Genomic DNA, 15,685 nt, shown 5'->3' on the forward strand with positions numbered 1-15,685 from the left:
CTAAGTGACAGAGTCAGACTAGGTCTCAGGAAAGAAAAAAAAAGGATGATATTTAATAGAGCCTTTCTCTTTTTTTTCAGATATGCATATTACTACTCAGGATTGGGTGCTGGAGTTCTTGTTGCTGCCTATATCCAAGTTTCATTTTGGACTTTGGCAGCTGGTCGACAGATCAGGAAAATTAGGCAAAAGTTTTTTCACGCTATTCTACGACAGGAAATAGGATGGTTTGACATCAACGACACCACTGAACTCAATACACGGCTAACAGAGTAGGTGCATTATTAATGTCACACTTTAGTAAAGAAATTAATTGCTATGTGAAAATTTGTCAAGGAAACATTTTTAAATGAAAAAAAGTCCTAGACTGAGCATCTGATCTATATTAGAAATTGATCATCTGGCAGCCATGTCTGGCAGCATCTATAGCCTGTGCCATTGCATGTTGGCTTTCCCCCAAGCGGTATGGTAGGTTTATTTGAGGACCAAGTTTACAGCTTATAACTGTTTATTTCTCATGGAACTTTCTACTGCAGGATCTGACAGGTGCTAGGCTCTCAAAAAAGATGGCTGAATGAATGAATAAATGATTGAATTAATTTACAAAGAGACTTACTTTAGTAATTGTCGACTCTTCACTTATCCAACAAACATTTGAGGGTGTTTCATGTGCTCAGTACCGTTCTACATGTTCATAATGTGTTAGTGAACAAAGTACAGATCTCTGTCCTTTTGGTGCTTACATTCCAGCAGGGGGAGATAGATGATAAACTTTCCTGATTGGGAGTCCTGGCAATGGCATAGTGAACAAATAAGTCAAAAAAAAAAAAAGGAGGGAAGAGCAAGACATTTAGGGCCTTATAAACCTCCTCAAAGACTTTAGCTTTTGCCCAGTGAAATGGCAGCTGTTGGAAGTTTCTGAACTGAGGAGTAACATGGGCAGACTTGCATTTTCAAAAGATCACACTGAGTGCCTTGTTGAGAATAGACTAGGTTGAGAACAGGGACAAGGGTAGAAGCGAGGACCTCTTCCCAGTTATTTCCCTATAGTAAAAATACAGTAATACTTCCCTGTTACTCTTCCTTATTACTGTTGTGATGGGTTTTTTTTTTAATTCTTCCTTTAAAACAGGTTGATTTATATGCTCAAAATGTTAATACTTCTCTCACAGGATTGACTCAGTAGTATCGACTTTAATGATACTAACTTATTAGAAGCATTGGCTAATCCTGAATTTCTTCCTTTGTGCGGAGTTTAGGTGGGGAAGATGTTACTCAAGAGGCTAAGACTCTGAAAGGGGCTTGCAGTCAGTGAACAAATTTTATTTGTCTATGTGTTTGATGGATGTCTACTTCATCTTTCCAACTGAAGACCTCCTGCCTGTAACCACTTAGGTGTGATCTTTTTTAGTGACATCTCCAAAATCAGTGAAGGAATTGGTGACAAGGTTGGAATGTTCTTTCAAGCAGTAGCCACGTTTTTTGCAGGATTCATAGTGGGATTCATTAGAGGATGGAAGCTCACCCTTGTGATAATGGCCATCAGCCCTATCCTGGGACTCTCTGCAGCTGTTTGGGCAAAGGTATGTGAAAGCTGGGCATTTTTATGTGTATTAACCGCCGCACACAGTTATCTTTAATATGCAGAAATCTAGTACTTGTACCTGTGCAGGTCTACATTAAATGTCAGCTGAAACTACATCCAGAAACATGGTGTTAATATGGTGCTTTAGTAAGGAAATTAATTTTTAACGTAATTCAAAATGTCACAGGCCAGGTGCGGTGGCTCATGCCTGTAATCCCAGCACTTTGGGAGGCCAGAGCATGTGGATTACTTGAGGTCAGGAGTTGGAAACCAGCCTGGCCAATATGGTGAAATCCTATCTCTACTAAAAATATAAAACACTAGCCTTGCATGGTGGCACACGCCTGTAATCCCAGCTACTCAGGAGGCTGAGACAGGAGAATCACTTGAACCTAGGAGGCGGAGGTCTCAGTGAGCTAAGATCATGCCACTGCACACTGTAGCCTGAGTGACAGAGTGAGACTTTGTTTCAAAAAAAAAAATCACAGTTCTTAGTTCAATTACCTTTAGTTAAAGAAGTGAGATTTTAAAATATAACATTACCCTCAAATTATTGCATGAATATAACAATTTTAAATAGAGTTTGGATTTGTTCTATTTATTTTAATCATTACCTGTGATGGTTAAGTAGCACTCTGCCAGTTTTGCCTTATAATAAAATACACAAAATGTGCTCTGCTTCGGCCAACACTTCAGAGTTGAGAAATTTTACCGGCAATTTTTGCTCTTCCTGGGGTTGATGATTTACACAGTGAACTATTTGTCTCTCTTTCGTTTTGATTCTTCCTTTGCTTTTCTCCTGAAACATCTTGTTTGGCTGTCTTTTTATTTATCAGAATGCCCATGAGAAGGTCTGGAAGTATTGTTTTTATAGTAATTAAAAGTTGTGGGCTGGGCACGGTGGCTCATGCCTGTAATCCTGCACTTTAGGAGGCTGAGCTGGGCGGATCACAAGGTCAAGAGATTGAGACCATCCTGGTCAACATGGTGAAACCCCGTCTCTACTAAAAATACAAAAAATTAGCTGGGCATGGTGGTGCACACATGTAGTCCCAGCTACTCGGGAGGCAGAGGCAGGAGACGGAGGTTGCAGTGAGCCGAGATTGCGCCATTGCACTCCAGCCTGGTGCCTGGCGACAGAACGGGACTCCATCTCAAAAAAAAATTTTTTTTGACATACTAAAGGAAAGAATGGTAAATCCTTTCAAAGCAGTAAAGTTTTATTTTATTTTACCTTACAACTAGCAGAGAAAAACAGTAGATGTGGAACTTGACAGTGTTCCCAAGAATGCTATTTACAGAATTATACGTGGATTTTCCTTTTTTCCTGACTACTCTTGGGGAGCCTATCACCAGGGTGGGTCAGATCTAGTCTTTGTGGGGTGCAGAAGCAGCCATTGGATCTAGAAGACTGGCATTTGCTACATGACTTTAATGTTTCCTAAAGGACAGGGTTTGGGAAGAAAAAGTAGGTTAAGAGTTGACCAGAGTGCCTTTAAACTTTTCTCCCATACAGAAGTGACCACTGTTTCTTTTCTGTTCAGATACTCTCGGCATTTAGTGACAAAGAACTAGCTGCATATGCAAAAGCAGGCGCTGTGGCTGAAGAGGCTCTGGGGGCCATCAGGACTGTGATAGCTTTTGGGGGCCAGAACAAAGAGCTGGAAAGGTCAGGAAGGTTCTTGAGCCACTGGTTCAAAGAACGCATTTTTACATTTTGTTGCTCATTCTTTTGTGGTATGTGTTTATATTACCTTCCCTTTCCTAATCTTAACCTTCTCTCACAAAATATAAGCACCCTTTACTGAGGGCTGTAGTTGAATGTCAAACTCTACAGCAAGGTTCTTAACCTTTCATGCTCTATGGACTCTTTTGGCTATGAGATAATACAAATAGACTTGCTTGTTTTTAAATGCATAAAACGAAATATGCTAGCCCTTTGGAAGGCCAAGGCAGGAGGGTAGCTGGAGTCTAGCAGTTTGAGAGCAGCCTGGGCAATGGGTAAGACCCTGGCTCTACAAATTTTCATTTTAATTAGCTGGGTGTGGTGGTGTGCACCTGTGGTCCCAGCTACTTGGGAGGCTGAGGCAGGAGAATGGCTTGAGCCCAGAATGTCAAGGGTGCATTGAGCTGAACTCCAGCCTCCCAAGTATGATAGAGTGAGCCTCTGTCTCAAAAAATTAAAATTAAAATTAAAAAAAACCCAAAAATAAATAAACAAACCCCCCCAAAACAGAAATAAGTAGGGTTATAAAGGAAAATAATTATATTAAAGAATACTTATCAAAATAGTTTTATTTTATTTTATTTTATGCCTTTAATGACTATGAACTGGAATATAGAAGAGAAAAACCTGAGAAAATATCGACTTCGCAGTTACAGCCCAGAATTCTTTGTAGGGCCTTGTGGGTCCTCCATAACAATGAGGAGGGCTTCCCACCCAGGCCTCTGGCTTTCAACTTTAATGATCCAGGATAAACCTGGAAAATTGATCAGCAGCTGGAGGCATGTTGCAAACTCTTCTCTGAAAAAATTACCAAGGCATGAACGACATATGAAAAGCTATGTATACATCTTTAATGTGTATATCTCAATGAGTTTGGGGATAAGCACACACCTGTGAAAAAGGCTATTCTGCTCTACTTAAATGAAAATAATTACTCAGTGTTTTACTTAAATAACAATATCCCCTAATATAGTTGAAGTATGATTCCATGTGAAGTATTTTCTTTGGCTGTTCTATGGAACTCTTGATACTCAGAACTCTTGGATATAAAAATTCTCTGGAAATTCTCCAATATTAAAAACAAAGTGTCCCTTATTCCCCCCTTTTCATTTTCTACTCTTCTATTCCATAATGCCACTTCAAAACCAACATGTTTCTGGTTCTCTAACCTCTTCCTTTTTTCTCTTTCACTGCTGCTTCCTGTACACAATAGTCCACACAGACCACACTAACCCTCAGTTGGACCACAGGATGTCAGTGTAATCAGTGCTGCTCTGTTAGTCCCGGTAAGCGAGCCGCCTAAGCGAAGGTAATTACAGTGTGTCCGCTGCTGTCACTAGAGCTGTGGGTCACACTGGGCAGACTCAAGTCTTCCTGCCACCCCTTGAGGCCAAGCCACACAGGAGAAATCACAGCGCTGGCCGTGTCCTGCTGGCTGCCCCCAAAGATGCAGCTGTGCTCCATGAACGCAGGCCCCAACCAGAGGAAAGCACTCTGAAGAGCTGGGTGCTTTATGCAATAAAAAAGACAAACCTTCCGGTGGCAGAATATATTTTTAAAGAACTAATGAATTTCCATGTTTTATTTGGTTAAACACTGAAAGTGGTGTTCCTGTGTTTTTTTGTCACAAAGAGAAATACCCTAATTTGAGTGATATTTTCACAAAGTATCATTGTATATCCAATGGATTTTTTTTTAATTTCAGGGAGCCCAAATGAAATTTTACATACCCTCTGGGTCTGGCATGGAAAAGTAGACTTGATTTAAGTTGATGTAAAAAAATATTGTAATTTAACAGAACCATTCTAGACATTTTAAACTTTATATCAAATGCTAGCATCCGGTAATAATGCATTTGAATTATGACTCAAAAAATATGATAGCAATATAATGAGCAAAACTCAGGAAGAGATAAAAGTTGAACACAATGAGACTAATATAATAGTAAGAGAAGTGATCAGGCTTGCTAACTATGAAGCAGCTACCATATGCTAACTACTTTCTATAATTATCTGTCAACCTCACAATTACTTGCAAGTTAGGAATTAGTAAAAAATTGAGTAAGAACTCACATTCCATAAGTATTGACTACCTTATAACCTTGTACATAGCTTGACAGATGAAGGTTAGCCTGATTTTTAAAAAATCAAAGAGAGAAGCTGAGGTTTATATACAACATGTAAAATTTTCATCCCTCACCCAGTGGGCAATAGGAGGATTTTCTTTTCTCCAGAGAAGAGACATTGACCTGAGTTAAGAATCTGTTTATGAGTTCCAGTGGTGTTTACAATCAATTCTGGTTTTTTTGGTTTCTATCCTTCCCTCTTAACCCTGAGTTGTGATACTGGCTGTGAAGGTGATGGAGAAGCTCTTCCATATCCTAGGGTGAGCCCTCAATTCGGCACCAGCCACAGGAACATTGGTGGGCCTGGAAGGGATGAAGGGAAATGGATCAGTAAAGAGAAGGCTTGGATTTGTTCTAGGCCTGGCTGATTCTGAACTAGTTCAATTCCCAAAGAGCTGGGTTTCACCATGGGTTCATTGCTTTGACTGACTTTGTTACTTAAACCTCCACCTATATAGGAGCTGAGTATGACTTGGATTATGGATCGTTATTCTTAATTAAAACGTTTTCCCTCTCATTTTTCCGGTAGGTATCAGAAACATTTAGAAAATGCCAAAAATATTGGAATTAAAAAAGCTATTTCAGCAAACATTTCCATGGGCATTGCCTTCCTGTTAATATATGCATCATATGCACTGGCCTTCTGGTATGGATCCACTCTAGTCATATCAAAAGAATATACTATTGGAAATGCAATGACAGTAAGTAGTTCTCCTAACATTTATGAATAATATGAAAACCATATTTCTCCATCTACCTTCTCTTTTCTTTGATATTCTTCCATTTTGAAAGATGAGCATGACCATAGGCTTTTGTTTTCGGTGAATCTTTCCTGTCCAGTGGGCAAAGCTGGGTTTCTAGAACATACAAGGCATAATTATGAGTGTGGATAAGAAAATAGCATGTGGTTAGACCATTTGTGAAACATATACAATGTATAAAAGGAAATAAAAATAGGATGAATTTATGAATAAATAAATATGGATGGGAACCATCCTCCCTCTGGTGAGTTTTATTATATAAGAAAGTAAGCATCATTATTATAGAACAGGTCATTGTACAAGAGAATGTTAAATTTATATCATTTAAAACAATCAGCTTTCTGAAATGCAAGAAGAGATGTTATGTTAATTTTTCTTATTCATCAAAATGAAAATAGCTTCCTTTTATGATTATTAAAATAACATATACTAGTTTTATGAAGGATTAGGATACAGAATTCTTGAAATTAAAATTACTTATAATCTAATAATTTGTATTCTCTTTTTTTCTTTCAAAATTGGGATCATACTACATATAACTTTTGTAACCATATTTATGAACTACCAATATTTTGTGACCATCTTTCCATGTCAGAGACAATCAGAACAATATGTAACTATTTAAATCGAAATCCTTTAAAATCTGTACTTCCCTATCTTGTTAAAGTGAGGATTTGGTCTTTTGATGATAGCTTGGGTTATTATATAAAGTGAGTGGTTTTAGAATGCTTTATACAGTTATATCTTCATACTTCCTTGAGGGGTCATGGGTGTTTGGATGGGTGAGCCCTCATTACTGCTGAGTCTATTTTTTCTCACTTCCAGCTTCTCTCTGGCAGTCAGCTTGGAAGCTTGCCACCCTTTCTTCACTTCCCCCTTTACTATTGGTGTTTTATGAAGAAGGGAAGTTGAATCCTGACTCTACTATTCACCTTTGGTGATGAGTTTGTCCTCTCTGGCTTTAGTTTCCTCATTCGTAGTGTGTGGACAATGACACTTATTCTGTAGAACTGAGAGTGCTGTCCCCAAAGGGAGCCTAAGCAAAGCCCTCTGCATAAAGGGCAGGAACTCTATTGCATTAACCTTCTAGCATCTATTTTGGTGGACATTATTTTTCTTTCTAACTGGTCTTTGTCTGTATTGCAGATGGGGGATAGATATTTGACTGATATTTGGGTTATGGGTAACATGAAGTGTTGCTGTGTTTTGAGAAAATCCAACTTATATGCAGAAGTTTTACCATGTCCTGAGAGAAAGAAATAATTTGTCTTCACTTATGTTTTTCTCAGTTAACTTATTCTATTAATATGGATTCCTGAAACTGTATTCTGAGCTTCATTATAGCAATTCATTTTACACAGTTATTCTGTACTTGTATGCTATAGTACAGAATAATTGTGTAAAGGAATTGCACATGGGAGTAATTTTGTGTTTTATGATGTGCAAACTACTTTTTGCGTAAAAAATATGTGTGACATGGTGCTTTTTAGGAACACTATATAGTGCCAAAATCTGCCATGTTTTATATTGAACAGTCTATGTAAGTTCATGCATAGTTAGAGAAAACTACATAGGATGGAATAACAATACTAATTGAAAATGTTTCTCTCTGGTGGCATTTGTGAGTGAGTCAATGAAATAGGTTTGAAAAATCTTTTTAACTCTGTATATATTCAGGAGAAAACTGGTTAGTTTGAGAAAACAGACAACAAAATTATTTTTGAGGTTGGAGAAACCCATTCAGGCAATAAAATGCTATATTAACCTTGCAATTGTTGCTCTTTTACTAAAAATAATTTAAAGGATAAACTTCAACTGAATCCTTTGTTTAGTATGTTACATATAAATCATGTTTTAGATAATAATGAATGCCAGAATGTGACTTACAACTTTTCCTTATGTTATTTTGCTTAGGTCTTTTTTTCAATCCTAATTGGAGCTTTCAGTGTTGGTCAGGCTGCCCCATGTATTGATGCTTTTGCCAATGCAAGAGGAGCAGCATATGTGATCTTTGATATTATTGATAATGTAAGTTATTTATTATTTTAATGACAAAAGAAGTCTTTGAGCTCATGTAATTAAATTTGGCTTTAGGTTGCATATTTTTGAATCAACTACATTGAATAAGTTGTACTGACTAAAGTGACATTTAATTATATGAAATTAATGACCTCAGTAATAAATGAAAGAAAATACCTCTTACCAATATTTTAAAATGTATCTTTAGATAACATAATAATACTGATCTCATTTTGGAAAAGTACATCTGCACTAGTGCAGAGCAAAGATGTTTCTCTCCCTAGTTTTTGTCTTTTTCACTTTCATGTTGTAGCCAGACTGAGAATCCTACAATTTCTATATAGGATAAGGTAGTAGATAAATAATTGGTAGGACCAAAATTGGCAGTATATTTTGCTGTGGGTTGCCCTCCCTCCAAAAAAATTATCACTGCATGTTTGGTATGGTTTTAAGTCAGGTATACTGAATAAGTTGAACGGACTAAAGTGAGAAAGAAAAAGTTTTGATGTGAAAAAGTATGTCACTGCATCAAAGATTACAAAGTAGATAACTGAAATTTGATCCTTTGATCTAAGCAACCTTTACTTTTTCATTGATCCAAGTCATGAGAAAAATTGCTAAGTTTCTGATTGTATTAAAAGTTTACATTATTCCTAAATAACTGCTATAATCAATCATTCAATCTTCTCAATTCCATCTATTACATTTATTATTTAAGAATAAGCTAATTTTCACTAAATGCTAAAATACCTGGCTATAATATATATCCATTATAGTATATTTTTGTTATTACACTTGTATAAATATGCATATCTGACCATTTAGAAAATTTATGAGGATATGCCAAAAACTTAAAGGGAAATAGTGTATGAAATGAAATGAATGAACATCTCTTATGTACTTTTCAGGAAAAGACTATTTTCCGAAAAGGAATATTTCTTTAAACAACACACACGTATATACACACATTCATCACCTTGGGTTTTTCTTATATAAGGGGCTTGTGACATTCCAGGTCCTATTTTTGGAATTTGCTGAATCATATTCCTTAAAAATGCAACTTGTTTGTCCTATGATGTCATTAAATTTTGTTTTATTTAGAATCCTAAAATTGACAGTTTTTCAGAGAGAGGACACAAACCAGACAGCATCACAGGGAATTTGGAGTTCAATGATGTTCACTTTTCTTACCCTTCTCGAGCTAACATCAAGGTACTGTAAGTAATATTTATAGGAATTCCTAACTGAGGTTGATTGTTGAATCATTTTAAAGAATAAAATCTTTATTATTTTGATATTTATGTGCTTTTTCATTTGGGGGTTATATTCCCCTATTTGAGCCTTCTTTTTTTTTTTTTTTTTTTTACAAATTTCAAACTGAATTGAATTACTACCTTTTTAGAGCTTTCTTGTGAAGTGTGTTATTTTTCTCGTTTTCCTAACAGATCTTGAAAGGCCTCAACCTGAAGGTGCAGAGTGGGCAGACGGTGGCCCTGGTTGGAAGCAGTGGCTGTGGAAAGAGCACGATGGTCCAGCTGATACAGAGGCTCTATGACCCTGATGAGGGCACAGTAAGTGGGAAGAACCAAGCCTTCCAGAGTGGGAAGCTGGATCCAAATTAGCCCTTTGAAATTGGTTTTTCAGTAACAAGTTTGCAGGTAAATCCAGTTTTAATAAAAAGCCTACAGAATGGCAATGCATATGGATAATGTCTTGACACCCTTGGACTGTTTTAACAAATGTATTAAATAAAAATCATAAAAGGCATGGAAGCTGGACAATGTTCTCCTTGGTTTCGACTAAGCTTTCATAACCCAATAAATTACTGCAAAACAGTCTATGAATCACTGAGAGGATTGCTTTCAATGCGTTATTGGGTTTGGTCAAACATATTCCATATAGCAATTGTTGGCAACAATTGATGACAATTAAGGTCACCAGATATTTTAGGACAGCAATTAAATTCATCCAAGACAGCTGAGTTTTCTTAAACTTTGGAATATCTAAGGGGAAAGTGGCATAGTCTCTTAAGAAACTAGTCTCTTGAAAAACTTCTCGAAACACAGGGGACAGTAATAACCTAGGGTATGTTTTTTGCCATTTAGAAGTTTTGTTATAAATTTGAATTTACAAAAAATTGTAACCAGAGAATTCACAGATCCTTCACGCAGATTTAGATTGTTTATATTTTGACCCACTTGCTTTATCATCTTCTCTTTCTCTGTGTGTGTGTGTGTGTGTGTGTTATATATACCCTTATACTTCATAATATATTTCCTAAAAAGGACTTTCTCTTAGACCGACCACAAAACAATGACAAAAATCAGTAAGTTTAACATTAACGCAGTACAAATCCACAAGCTATATTCAGAATTTCCTCAGTTGTCCCAACTTTAGGGCATTGAGTTTTGATATTAAAATGGATTATAATTCAGTAATTGAGAAAACAGAAGATTATAAAGTACAAAGTAAAAATAATGGCATGTCGAAACCAAAAATCATAAAAAGGCATTGAGCTAGAACAGAGATCTCAAGAATTAATATATAATTTTCTACAGTGCATGGAACTATTTACTTGATTTAATACAATTAATATTCTTGGAAAAAATATGATATTACTATGGGGGAACATAGGCCTGTCCCTCATTTACTAAAGTAAACTCTGGATTGGTTCAAATGTAAATATTTTTCTTTATTTTTTAAAAAGAACCTAGTAAAATATTAGCCTTTGAGGACAAGTGATCTAAAAAATTTTTTTAAATTATTATTGGAATAATTCACATTTTTAAAGAAAGCATATGTTAACAGAAAAAAAAATGATCTTCAGAAATTCTGTAACTCAGATATTCACTGTTCACATCATAATTTAAAAATTTTCTTATCACTGAAATAATAGAAAAATGCCCAGTGGTATAGTTGATTAATTTAGTTGTTCCTTAAGCCTCTTTCCAATGAAAGGCAAGAAAACTATGATAAAAGAAAGCAAGAAAGGCCTAACATGGTGGCCAGTGCCTGTGATCTCAGCACTTGGGAGGCTGAGTGAGGTAGGAGATTCACTTGAGGCCAGAGTTTGAGACCATCCTGGGCAACATAATCAGAGTCTGTCTCTACAAAATATTTTTTTAAATAGCCAGCCCTGGTGTTGTACACCCATAGTCCTAGCCACTTGGGAGGCTGAGGCAGGAGGATCACTTGAGCTTAGCAGTTCAAGTCTGCAGTGAGCTATTGTTGCACCAATGGTTGTGCCACTGCACTCCTCCAAAGTCTGGGTGACAGAATGAGACTCTGTTTCTAAAATTAAAAAAAAAAGAAAGTAATAAATTGGCGCAAAAGATTTATTTTATATATATGGAAAAAGTATTACATTTAATATTAGAGAAATTAATATGAATATATGAAGGCAACCCTGCTCGTTATAGAATATGAACATGAAACTCTCTAGAATATATACAGATTTGCAAAAAGTTTCAAGAAATGGTCAACTTTACTTATAAATACACAAAATCAAAACAGATATAAGTTATCACCTCTTACCTATTAATTAGAAAAAAACATTAAAATGATAAAACCCAATGCTAGTAAATTATAATGAAGCAGATTTATATATTCCTGTTAACATTGTAAATTATTAAAATGTTTTAAGGGAATTATTTAGCCTTTTTTCAACGAGCAATAGATGCCCAGCAACCACCAGTCATTGTACATGTAAGCAATTGTTGTCAAGCGGGAGAAAATAAATCATACTCTTCAAGTTAGTAATTCTCTACTTTTGCAATAAATTTTGAAGGAAGCCAAATATTTAAGGGAGTGGAAATGTAGTAAATTTTGGTATGTTAAAAGTAGCAAAACATCATACTGCCATCAAAATGATATGTAGACCAGGAAGGTAAGTGTGCCTTTTTATTTAAATTTAATATTGTATTGGGACATAAAACTAATGACATGCCAAAAATATCAAACCCAAAATAGTTTATAGCAAATAATCTGTCCATGATAAAAACTGTATGTGTGAAAATAAATATCAGGAGAGAACATAAGCTTTTCATTTTTGTTCTTGCATATTGCTATTTCATTATTATTTCTAAACACCAAACTAAGTTAAATAGTAGGTAAGATGTTTTTCATAAATGGTTCTGATACTTTAGCTATTAGATAGTTAAATACTTAATAGGAAATATTTTTTCTTTCAGATTAACATTGATGGGCAGGATATTAGGAACTTTAACGTAAGTTATCTGAGGGAAATCATTGGTGTGGTGAGTCAGGAGCCGGTGCTATTTTCCACCACAATTGCTGAAAATATTCGTTATGGTCGTGGAAATGTAACCATGGATGAGATAAAGAAAGCTGTCAAAGAAGCCAACGCCTATGAGTTTATCATGAAATTACCACAGGTAAAGGCTCTGATAATGTAGTTGTCCTTGAAATTCTAATTTCACCTTATAGGGCTGAGTTTATTTTTCAAAGGTTTAGCTAATAATGTTTGAGATACAAGATTGTCCAACTTTGGTAGGTAAGTCCCATGAATGACTCAGTTAGGGCTTCAAAAATTATAGCCTGGTACATGAGTAACATACAATTTTATACAGAATATGTTAGTTTTTTTAACAATTCAGAGTTCATTTATCATAATTTATGATGCATTAAAATAGTTAAGACAAAGCTCCATGTTATCTTTATGTAGTTCTATAGACTTCCTAGCCTTTTTAAATTTAAGTTACTTCAAGAACTGATTCATGTTTCCTGTGGTAGAAATTTGACACCCTGGTTGGAGAGAGAGGGGCCCAGCTGAGTGGTGGGCAGAAGCAGAGGATTGCCATTGCACGTGCCCTGGTTCGCAACCCCAAGATCCTCCTGCTGGACGAGGCCACGTCAGCCTTGGACACAGAAAGTGAAGCTGAGGTACAGGCGGCTCTGGATAAGGTCAGTAGACCCTAAACGGCTGAAGGACCAGCCAATTGAAACCTGTTGAAAATTCTTGCCAATGCTTCTGGAATCTGGATTGAGAAATAGAAACATAAGGGCCAATGAAGCTACCTCAGGGAAGTGTATTGATTTCTCCTTTCTGTCAGGTTACATCGTTTTGAGAGAGAGGTGAACCGGACTAGCTTGTTTTGACCATGGTACAGTGAACCCAGATCCAGGTCTGTGCAACAAGCCATTTAGCTTTGTTTATTTCTTGCGCATGGGCTATTGCAAGACTGCTTCTGACCAAAAGTAGTCACATTAAAATATTTCTTTTAATCTGGTTACCTACCCAGACAGTGGTGCAACTGAAAACTAATTCAAAATACCCTGTTTTGCAGGCAGTGACATCATCTTTATTCATGTAGATCACCAGGTGCTTTTCTGGAAACAAAGTTCAGCTCTGTATTTGTTTAAGCATATAAATAAGCAATTCATTTTCAGAGTGCTGAGCTCACCTACCCAGCTCAGATATTTCTAAGTTTCTCATTAGCATCTTTACTAAGCTGAAGTGTCACAGGAAGAACCTTTCCTTGGTATACTTTTGGCAGTAATACTAATGTCATCTGTATTAACAATACAATGTAAATACCAGACTCAGATAGAAATTAGTTTTAAAACACATAACTATCATAAATATATTTGATTTAAGACAGTTTAGTAATAACATGTGCAAGTTCCTTCAGGAATTCTATCTGAACTACCTCTTACACTTTAAGAGACAAGCTATACGAACCTTATTTTCTCAGGAAAATTTATATCTGAATCCTAAGTAAACAGAACTGCTTTGTATGCTGTAAACCGTAGTTAATTAATGCTTCATGGTTTATCAGCTTAATATCTTGACTTTTTTGTGATTTTTTGAGACAGGGTCTTGTTCTGTCACCCAGGCAGGAGTTCAGTAGTACGATCACAGCTCCCTATAGCTCAAGCCATCCTTCCACCTCAGCCTTCTGAGTAGCTGGGACTACAGTTGTGCACCACCACACCTGGCTAATTTTTGTATTTTCGGTAGAGATGGGTTTTTGCCATGTTGCCCAGGCTAGTCTCAAACTCCTCAGCTTAAGTGATTTTCCTGTCTCAGCCTCCCAAAGGGCTGGGATTATAGTTGTGAGCCACTGTGCCCAACCAATACCTTGACTTATTTCATATATTTTAATAATGATTAATAAGATGATAATAATTATTCCTTACAAAGTCTTAGACTGAATTATACTGCTTTTGTGTACATTAAATCATGATATTAAGGAGTCAGAATATAATGTATGTGATACTGGTATATGATTGGTTATTCTGAAGTTAAAGCAGGAAATCATAAAGTAATATACATATAAATTAAACTATTAATTCTAACTTAAAAATATAAATAGACATTCATGTATTGACATAGACTTTTTAGGGTAATGTTGGGTAGAATGAAAGATATATTTACCAAAAACTCAAAAACAAAAAAGAGTCCTATTCAGCCCGGAGTCTAGGTTCCAGTCCTTTCCAGGATACAGATATTCAATATTCAGTATTAGTTCTTGCTGTACTAAAATAATAGAATTAATGGAGATGAAGAGTATGTATTGTTTTTCATAATATGACCTCTGCCAGAAAAACTGTGACCTTGAAAGTCTTAGTATGTATTTGGACAAGTTACTTCATTCTATCTTAGCAGTTTGTGTTTCATAGGATCATGACACACTCCTCTGTTGATAACCTTTTATATATTTGCTTTAAAAATAGCTGATGAACCACTCATAATTTTTTAAGGTATCCAGGAAAAGCCATTAGTAGCTTAGGGTGATGGTTAAGAGCATAGGCTTTGATGCTAAGCTAGGATTGGAGTCCTGGCTCTGTTCCCTTCTAGCTGTGTCCTTGGGCACAGTAACTAACCTCTCTAAGCCTGAGAAATCTCTGAAGTAATGGGGGAAGAGGGGACAGAAACAGTATTATAGGATTATCTAAAGAATAAGCAAGATACTGCATGTAAAGTTATTAGTACATGCCTAGTACATAGGAAACACTTGATATTGTTAGCTGCTGCTATTATTATGGTGATTACCATTACCAGGATTTTTTTTTCAGTTGGTAGATTGGTTACCTATTGCTTCATAACAAACTGTCTTGAACCCAGGCTTAAAACAATTCCATGTATTAGGAAAGTAGATTCTCTGTTCTTTCCATCTGAGCACATGGCTGCATTTACCTGGAGGGCTGGCTTCATTAAAATGGTCCATGGTGGCCTCACTCACACACTGGCTGTTGGCTGGGCATCACAGTTCTCCATGTGACTTCTCACACTTGTATAATAGGCTAACCTGGCTTCCTTATATGAAAGGTTCAGGACAGTGTAGCCAGAGGGCAAAGACCAATGAGTGAAGTGTCCAGAGGATTAGACTCCACGACTCATTTTGTTGGTCACGGCAAGTCACAGGCTAGCCCACATTTGAGGAGAGTTAACAGACTGTGCCTCTTATGGGGTGAGCAGTAAAGAATCTGTGACCATATGCAATCTT

General features: G+C 36.3%; 1 protein-coding gene and 1 long non-coding RNA gene across 9 annotated transcripts in view; one reads left to right on the plus strand and one right to left on the minus strand.

The window, feature by feature from the left end:
• The window catches only part of ABCB4 (ATP binding cassette subfamily B member 4), a 67,809-nt gene that overhangs the window by 16,226 nt on the left and 35,898 nt on the right, over positions 1 to 15,685 (plus strand). For 5 of the 8 annotated variants that reach the window (XM_003733599.5, XM_054237820.2, XM_078342956.1 and 2 more), the window contains exons 6-14: positions 81 to 272; positions 1,412 to 1,583; positions 3,130 to 3,254; positions 5,966 to 6,137; positions 8,112 to 8,225; positions 9,318 to 9,428; positions 9,662 to 9,787; positions 12,407 to 12,610; positions 12,969 to 13,139. In XM_003733599.5, coding sequence (XP_003733647.3) covers positions 81 to 272; positions 1,412 to 1,583; positions 3,130 to 3,254; positions 5,966 to 6,137; positions 8,112 to 8,225; positions 9,318 to 9,428; positions 9,662 to 9,787; positions 12,407 to 12,610; positions 12,969 to 13,139 — 1,387 coding nt within the window. Of the gene's footprint in view, positions 1 to 80; positions 273 to 1,411; positions 1,584 to 3,129; positions 3,255 to 5,965; positions 6,138 to 8,111; positions 8,226 to 9,317; positions 9,434 to 9,661; positions 9,788 to 12,406; positions 12,611 to 12,968; positions 13,140 to 15,685 lie in introns of those variants that run through there. The other 3 variants (XM_078342960.1, XM_035253930.3, XM_054237823.2) reach the window with 3 other exon arrangements.
• LOC144578382 (uncharacterized) lies at positions 5,540 to 15,549 on the minus strand. Its single transcript, XR_013524024.1, has 3 exons — positions 15,376 to 15,549; positions 6,194 to 6,293; positions 5,540 to 5,739 (listed from the first exon to the last, which is right to left on the minus strand). It is a non-coding gene; the product is annotated as an uncharacterized LOC144578382 (long non-coding RNA).

The sequence above is a fragment of the Callithrix jacchus genome, chromosome 11 (assembly GCF_049354715.1).
Source record: "Callithrix jacchus isolate 240 chromosome 11, calJac240_pri, whole genome shotgun sequence".
Classification (NCBI taxonomy): Eukaryota; Metazoa; Chordata; class Mammalia; order Primates; family Cebidae; genus Callithrix; species Callithrix jacchus.